At 43.1% G+C, this 8,951-nt stretch overlaps 1 protein-coding gene across 2 annotated transcripts in view; it reads left to right on the top strand.

Annotated features, from left to right (window-relative positions):
* The first annotated feature begins 3,134 nt into the window (after positions 1 to 3,134).
* Bloc1s5 (biogenesis of lysosomal organelles complex 1 subunit 5) overlaps positions 3,135 to 8,951 on the top strand; it is a 113,008-nt gene continuing 107,191 nt past the window's right edge. For both annotated transcript variants that reach the window (XM_026782948.1, XM_005355062.3), the window contains exons 1-2: positions 3,135 to 3,270; positions 7,324 to 7,406. In XM_026782948.1, coding sequence (XP_026638749.1) covers positions 3,153 to 3,270; positions 7,324 to 7,406 — 201 coding nt within the window. In that variant the 5' untranslated portion in view covers positions 3,135 to 3,152. The remainder of the gene's footprint in view (positions 3,271 to 7,323; positions 7,407 to 8,951) is intronic.

The following is an 8,951-nucleotide window of genomic DNA, read 5'->3' as shown; positions in this document are numbered from 1 at the left end:
GAGCAAGTCCATGAGGCCCACAGGGAACTCAATGGCTGTGACATCCAAGGGGAGAGCACACATCACAGTGGTGAGAGCTAATGCTTCTACCCTCTGAGTCCATGTAAAAAAAAAAATCGCTACTCTTATTCAAACTAACTGGAAGTCAAAAAGTTTAAAAAGTCAGAGTAAAGAATAAAACTATTTTCTTTTCACATGGAGGAGGGACACTCCTTCAGCTCCATTTAAAGTGAGTTCTGTGCTGAGTCCTTGCTCCATCAGAACAGTAAACTGAAAGTCAGTTTCTGCCAGCAAAGCTCCTTTCCTACCTCAAAGAAACACATTCAGCTTACACAAAAAGCATATTATAGTGAGTCTTCATAGGTCTTCACCAATCCACAGTCTTAAAGGAAAATGATATTTACAGTGCAGGAAAACACGATTGAATAAGGAAATTTCTTGAAAGTTGGAGAGTGTAATGGTAAAACTGCAGTACAGTTCCCAGAGGCACAGCAGCAGGCCGCTGTGGGTGGTTTAGGGCAGAGCAGGTGGGAGACCGCAGCGGGTCATCCAGTCCCAAAGGAGCTGTGACGAGAGAGAGACAGAGACGGATAGGCATGCCATGCAGAGTGAGGCTGGATTTTTATTTAGTGGATTATGGAGGGGAAGGGGAAAGGGGAGAGGGAGGAAGAAGGGGGATGAGGAGAGAGAGAGAGAGAGAGAGAGAGAGAGAGAGAGAGAGAGAGAGAGAGAAAGGGAGAAAGAGAGAGAACGAGCTGAGGGTGGGGAGAAGCTACCTTTTCAGGAAAGGTAGAAAAGAGCTCACAGACTGGAAGGGGAAGGAAGATTCACTTGCCTAGGTGGAAGGGGAGAGGAGTGGGCGGGGCTTGTCTCTTATAGGGACAGGACAGACTATTATACTCCTCTCTCTCTCTCTCTCTCTCTCTCTCTCTCTCTCTCTCTCTCTTATTAAACAGGTGGGAGGTTAGGTACAACAGGTTAAAGGAATTGGGACTGCAGATTCTCAAGACTGCTTCCTGCTTATTTGTAGGTGTTGTCTTTTGGGGGACAACCTGAGAAAGCTGGGTGCTGGTCAAGTCCTGGGCTAGCTGGTCTCTTTGTTCCTGTCTGGTGTTTGTGGTATGGAAATGTCTGGTGTCTCTTATACCTGTTTAAAGTATTGGCAGAACAGAGGACAAAGTTACTAAGGAAAGAAATTTTTAGGACTAGGGAATTGAGAGAGGTGTATCTGACCTTAAATAGGTGGATCCTTTAATTAGGCTCCCTGGAACTCACAATAATTTTTTGGGTTTATGAAAACATAAGTTTTAAATAGCAGCATATTTATATCGGAATGACTTGACAGATATATATTTTTTTAAGATTCATTTATTAGTGATGTATACAGTGTCCTGTCTGCATGTATCCCTGCCCTCCAAAAGAGGGCACCAGATCTCATTACAGATGGTTGTGAGCCATCATGTGGTTCCTGGGAATTGAACTCAGAACCTCTGAAAGAGCAGCCAGTGCTCTTAACCTCTGAGCCATCTCTTCAGCCCCCTGACAGGTATTTTTTACATAATACCTGTCATTTTATATAATGAAAAGTATCTTTAAGGCTATGAAAGGCAGCATGATAGAGACTATCTTATTGAAATTTGTTTGGTGAGGCTGTCCTTTTAAATGACAAAACCTCTCAGTTATCAAACTGCATCAGGAAAGATAAGTACCCTTAAGAACTATGCCTTCTACATATTGATTTGAAAGCTGGGAGGAGAACTTTTGTATTCGTCCTTGCTTTTGCGTTTATTATTTCTTCTGCTAACAATCCCCAAATTCCTGCTTCACCTAGCCATCCTCTCCACGTTCCCATACATCTCGCTTCAAGCCTGACAACAACCACTTGCCTCTTCTGGGAATGCATTCCCCCATCCTGTTATGTTGCTTTACATTCCTCCTAAAGCACTGACTTAGATCCTTTAGGATGAACGTTCAGAAGAGAGGAGCAAAAAGAAGCGGGGCGGGGTGGGGGTGGGGCTCATAGCTGAATCCTTAGAAGCCCTGGATGAACAGGAGGGTAAATGCCACTGGGAAGTTATGTATTGCTCTTTGTAAAACATGAGCATTGGTTGAGAAAATGAACATTACCTAATTTATCAAATATCAGCAGTTAGATGTGTGGCCACTGGATGCTTTTCTCTTCATTTCTAGCCATTCAAGCAGTCAATTCTTTTTAGAGTTACACATTTTTTTTTTGTTTTTTGTTTTTTTTTTTGGGTTTTTCGAGACAGGGTTTCTCTGTGGTTTTGGAGCCTGTCCTGGAACTAGTTCTTGTAGACCAGGCTGGTCTCGAACTCACAGAGATCCGCCTGCCTCTGCCTCCCGAGTGCTGGGATTAAAGGCGTGCGCCACCACTGCCCGGCTAGTTACACATATTTTTAGTCTGTATAACAAATGATTGGAATTTTATAACTAGGAAAGACACAGCAGGTGTTTCTTCACATGATCACAAGTGAATCTGGTTACTTGTGAAAAGGAGGCATGGTGGCAGAGGGCTGTAATCCCAGGTAGCAGGAGGATCCTCAACTCAGCCTAACCCAGGATGCATAATGAGTTCAATTTAGGAAGACCATCACGAAAAACAAAACAAAAAAGTCACTTAACCTCTAACCATGTTGCTTCATTTGTTAAAAATTATGATCTGTCTCCTCAGGTTGCTATGATGGCCCCACTGTGACAATTCATGCCAAAATGCTTTATAAAATAGTAGCGCTCAGTAACAATACAGAAAACAGGCATATACTACTACAGTTATTCTTCTGCACTCCACCCCTGCCCTAACCAGTGAGTTCCTGCGGGCGTAGGAAGGAATAACAGAGATAGCTGTACTTTTCAGATTTTTCAGATCAATTTTCTGTATTCCGAAATATTCTCTATTAACTTTCAGATTAATTTTCCGTATTCAGATCACCAGCCTAATCCAGCATTGCCGCCTCCACTACACTCCGAGCGCCTTTCCGGAACCCAACGACTCCGACGCCCCGTGATGACGTAAAGCCCATCTACCCCGCCCCCTCCAGCGCGTTCGAGCTTCTACCGCCCAAACTCGCCTCCGGGTTTGCGCCTGCGCAGCGGCGCCCACAGGCGCCCGCAGGTGGGCGGAGCCGGCCGGCATGAGTGGCGGAGGGACCGAGACTCCCGTGGCGTGCGAGGCCGCCCAGGGCGGCGGCGGCGGCGGCAAGAAGCGTGACTCGCTGGGGACTCCGGGTGCGGCGCACCTCATTATCAAGGGTACGGAGTGGAGGGCGTGCTCTTCCGTGCTGGGTAGGGGAGCGTGCTGGGGCCCGCCCCTCCGGTGCTCCCTGGCTCGCCCGCCACCCTCAGCCGCCTGGCCTGACCCTGTCTCCGCCCCTCGGCCACTTCCCAGCCCTCAAGACCCACCTTAATGCCTCCAGCGAAGGGCGCCCAAGTTGGGAATGGGAACTAGTTTGGGTCCCACACAGTCACGTAGTAGAGTGACCCCCTCTGTACCCTCTGCGCCTGGCTCGTGTCAGGGAGAAAGGACAACTCTTGGGAAAACGTCCTGAAACAACGCACCGGTCTGACCTGTCTCCTCGGAGCCTTAGAAGGCTTCGATCTAAATTATTACAGTAACTCAACTAGGTTTAATTCCCAAACTTCAGAAGCCCCTGTCTCCCGAGGAAAGACCTCTTCAGTTGCATTTTCCTCTGCTCCCTTGAACCCCGTCCATCTCACCAGCTTCAGCTCCAGACCTGCACTGCCGGGGGCATGATGTCTTATCATTGGTGTGGGTGTCCATTTTAATCCCACCGGATCTGTAGACAGCGCCACAGAGCTGACTGTGACTCTTTTTCAGGTTGTCTCTGAAGTTTAATTTGGAGTCAAGGTTGAGTAGTATTGCACTCGTACTAAGTAAGAATTATTTCTGTGTGCAATCCTAGTGAAGAATTTATTCGTTTTATGACTATTTTTGGCCTACCGTCACTCCACAAATGTTTTTCGTCTTGCAGAACTTTGTACGCTTTAAACTATAAACTCATACCACATCTCTGACAAAAATCTGTAAATTTGCTCCCGCGCATCCGTGGACTTGGGCGGCTCCACTCTGACTATTGGAAACAGTGCTCCTGGAGACGCGAATGTACAAACATCTTTTCTGAGGCCCCCTTGTTCTGTACTTGGGGATATATCTCCAGAAGTGGGATTCCCGGGTCATATGATGATTCTTTACACTTTTTGAGGAGTTGGCATTTTTATCTTTGCTACATCATTTTCTATTCTCCCAACCTTACCGCTTGTTATTTTCTGTCTGTGGCGGTAGTCATTCTAATGATTACCCTTGTGGTTTCGCTTTTGTATTTCCTGTAATGTTTGCTGATAAATGTGCTTATTCTTGTGCAGTTACTACCTGTTTTTAGAAAAAATAACTATCTAATTCCTTTACTGAGCTAAAGTTCTTGGAATGTTCTTGGAAGGCAGATATGCTGGCCATTATACCATCAACGCTGTTCTGTATGTGTATCCTGAGTGCCCTTGAGCAGGAGTTCACAGATGTTTTCTTCAGTTTCTCGGGTTGTCTTTCATTCTGTTGATTGTGTCTTTTGAGGGCAGAAATTTTAAATTTTGATGTAGTACTGTACAGGAGACCAACCCAAGCCTCCCATGTGCTAAACAAGAACTATACTCCTAGAGGTTACATCACCAACCTCTTTTTCTGTATTCTTAGTTTTACACTGATTCTTACTTCCATATTCAGGACCCAAACACATAGCCCTCCTTTAAGGGATGCTGAGAGAGTTGCATATCTGTTTCTTCTCATCCTGCAGCTTTATGGATCATTTGTCAAAACACTTTTCTGTATCTTTGTGAGGAGCTATTTATCTAGCTTTCACGTTAGGTTATGAACATGCAGAGATCAAAAAATTATATATTTTAGTAACTCATTTGTATGACAAACAGTAAAAGAATACATATAGCCTGGCTAGAGTCGATTTCTATGAAAATCTGTATTTTACACACATGATTAAGCTAGAAGAATTTATATTTAATATTTACAAACTGAATTATTATAATGGACTTGTTTTGTTATAGTGGCACTAGGTAGCATTATAACCAACTAGTGACTGTGGTAATGTATATTTCATGATATGTCCCCCTACCCATAGTTTTCCACTTTTGTGTAGAACTCAGTTATCTCTGCAGAGTTAAAGTGCGCTCCTGCTATATCAGACTGTAGAAGCAGATGTCTCCAAGCCAGCAAACCTTAACTGCTTCTCAGCCATGCGGAAAGAGACCGTAACTCATGTGTGCTGTGAAAATAGCACAGACAGCTTGCTCTGTAAGATACTCACTGGGGAAGAGGTGATTTGGGGACTTTGTGGTACATGGTATGCTCTAAGTAGATGTCTCTGGTGCTTTAGGAACACAGCCTGCAGGATGTCTCTGAAGCCTAGGAGCAAGCTGGTTAGCGTGAAGGACAGCATGAAGAATGAGGGCTTGGCAGTTGTAGAGGAAAATTGGCATTGTGTGAGATGGGTAGTTGGGATATAGGGTTCCAGGCCATGGCAACTGTAGGAGCCGCATCAGGATGCCCGAGGCAGCAGGGTGTGTTTAGAAAACTGCAGGTGGTTCAGAATGGAGAACCTTACATGGTCTTTCTGGAGCCAAACTAACTGTCTGTATCCTGTTGGCCAAAAACTCTTCAAAGACTCTTGTATTCTTGAGCTGCAAATAGATATTCTCTCTTGAGAGGGTATTCTCTAAACAAAGTCTATAAGCTCCTACATTCTCTTGATCTCACTCAGGCAATTATAACTCTTAGTAGTCCAGTGACTCCGAGATCCTAATAAAGAACTCTACGTACTCTGTTGCTTATCATGTTTCTTAGACTTTCTAACTATAGAACTTCCTTCATTGAAGAAAACTTCAAATAGCTACTTACAGAAACTGTGTGGGTAATAATCTACTGAGATATTTAAACAAAAATTGTGCTTCTGTTTATATTTTTCTACTTAGATACATCCTAATAAAACTTATAAAACATACAATTGAAATCTGATTCACTTATAAAAATATAGGGAAGCTATTATCAGCTCATGAATATAGAACATACATATTTTTATTTGGGCATTTAATTTCTCTGGGCATTTTGAAGTGCATGTCTTAAACTAGTTTTTGGTAAGAAGAATGAGTAGACCAGCTTACCAAAACAGTTAAAAGTCAGAATTTTTCTTTCATAGCTATGGCTTTTTCTTATCTAGTGTAAGGTAAAGATACTTAAATCCAGCCCTCACCACCCACCTTCACAGATAAATCACTAACAGGCCTGCTGGCTGTACTAAGGACATAGCTCCACAGTAGAGCACTCACAGAAAATGTGCAAAGCCCCAAGTTCAATCCCCAGTACTTAAAAAGCCTAACCTTGTTCTTGGGTAGTCTGTGGGGCCTCTGGCAGTTGGATCAGGATTTATCCCTAATGCTTGAACTGGCATCTAGGAGCACATTCTGTTTGGAGGGATACCTTGCTCAGTCTAGATATAGGGGGAAGGCTTTGTTTGATCTTGCCTGGAAGTGAAGTGTCAGACTTTGTTGACTCCCCAAGGGAAGCCTTATCCTTTCTGAAGAGTGAGTGGGGGCTGGTGGTGGGGGAAGGTTGGGACTGGAGGAGGGGGAAGGAATGGGACCAGGGATAGCTATATAAAATGAGAAAAGATTGTATTTTAAAAAAATCTTAAAAAGACCTGCCGTGCATCTCACCACCCTTTTCTCCCTGATGTCAGCCTCTATCTTATATTTGTTGTGTTTCAGGGGAAGTATCATTTTGCATATCTTTAAAGCTTATATAAATGGATTTAGTTCTTCTGAGGCTTACTTTTGTTAAATATTATATTTGTGAGATTTATCCATGTTAATAGGTGCCAGTCTGGTATATACATTTTTATTCCCTGTTTACAATATTCCATTGTGTGACTCTTCAGAGTGTTTTCCTTTTAATTAGTCTTATGGTAGTACACATGGCTCTGTAAACATGTATAGCTGTCATGTTCATGTTCATTGGTATAAGTTTTTTTTTTCTAGGTGATATATCTCAGCATGGAATTGCTAAGGATATATGTCTTTAGATCTGTTAGCTATTGTTAGGTGGCTCCCAAAAGTAGTTCTGCCAGTTAACACACTAAAAGTGGATGGGATTCCTTCCTGATCCATGGTCTGAACTGGATTTTAACCTGTCTTCACCTGTTGTAGACAAAGAGAAGAGGAAAATAGGCCAGGGGCTGTACAGGTCAATGTGAATTAATTCTCCATTCTGTCTTACCTTTCTAGATCTTGGAGAGATTCATTCAAGGCTTCTGGATCACAGACCAGTTACCCAAGGGGAAATTCGATATTTCATAAAAGAATTTGAAGTAAGTATCTAGCTTACTTTGTTGAAAAACTTTGCACTAATGTTAATGACCTGCTACAGCGAAGGGCAATTTCTGAGGTTTAAAACCTGACTTTATTTCATTTTATGTCTTATTAAAATATATGTAGTAAAAATTCTGAAAAGATAAAAGCACTTGTCAAATGCAAGAACAGACAACAGGAGACAGGGGCCACACTCTGGTACCTACTCTAGACTATTTAATGTTTGTCGATTGTAAGTCTTTTCCCTATGAAGTTAGATAATGTGAAAAAAAAGAACTCTTAAGGATTGATGGGTCTGAATTTCCAGATGCATTTGTTGCATTTTTTCCTTGGTTGGAACAGAAACCGACAAACTGAAACATGAGAACTCTGCTTGCCTCTTCCTTTCTGTTCATACCCACATCAGTGACCAAACCTTCTACACGTGACTTCATCTAGGACCCATTGCTTCTGACTGCTGTGCCTGTCTAATATCCAGTCAGGTACAGTTTTGCTCTGTCTCTCCGAGCAATCCAACAACATTGCACTCTTTAACATCCTTTGCCAGCTGCAGGATGACATTCAAGCATCCTTCTGTGACCTGCCCCTCCTGTAGCCCCCCCACCTGTCTCTCTTCACTTTGCATGGGAGAACGTGTAGTCATGTTTCGTGTTATTCTACATCTGTCCAAGCATTGAGAAGTAATCTCACAGGCTACTGTTAGATCGTGATTCTATGTAAGTTGAAGTTCTATCTTCAGATGAGAATGTCTGAACAAAATCTCCCACGAAACCCATAAAAGCACATCAAGTCTATGTTCTCAGCCCTCCAGGTAGAGCTGTAGCACCAGCCAAACATTTTTTGGCCCAGTAGGTCCTGTAACTCAAAGCTGCCTAATACTCCACAAGGTTTTGAAGTTTAAAGACGTGTAGAGGTGATTGTATCTCAGGCCTGTCTGTTACCTGTTTCTCAACAGAAACAACAGAGAGAGGAAAGTTCATTTGGCTTACAGTTTAAGGAAATGCTTCTCAGCCTGGAGGGGGAGGCATTAGAACAGGTTGAGAAGGTGGGACTCTCCATGCCCAGGAGGAGCAAGAAGCACAGACAGGACAGGAAGCAGGCAGGGTCCGGCTGTAAGCCTCCAGAGGCAGGCAGCGTCAGTGAAGAACTTCCTCAGTGACAACCTGCCTTCTGTAGGTTCACAACTTAAAACATTCTGCCAGCCCAGGACTAAGAGTTGAGACACATGAGCGTGTAGGAGACATTTAATACTCAAACAGTGATCCCGGGAATAGTTAGCAGTTTTCAACTTATTTATTTTATGTGGATAAGAACAGTGTAGGACACAGACAACCACTCAAAGGGTGTTACTACTTGTCATGTAAAAACCATTACCAATCCCTACAAACTTGCTATGATACCTCGATATTACATAAAGATGTTTAAAAATATCAACTATTCCATATGGGATGAGGATACAATTATTTTTTTTTTTTATTTTTTTTTTGTTTTTCGAGACAGGGTTTCTCTGTGGCTTTGGAGCCTGTCCTGGCACTAGCTCTGTA

This window comes from Microtus ochrogaster, chromosome 16, assembly GCF_000317375.1.
Source record: "Microtus ochrogaster isolate Prairie Vole_2 chromosome 16, MicOch1.0, whole genome shotgun sequence".
Classification (NCBI taxonomy): domain Eukaryota; kingdom Metazoa; phylum Chordata; class Mammalia; order Rodentia; family Cricetidae; genus Microtus; species Microtus ochrogaster.
This window is presented reverse-complemented; position numbering and strand designations above follow the sequence as displayed.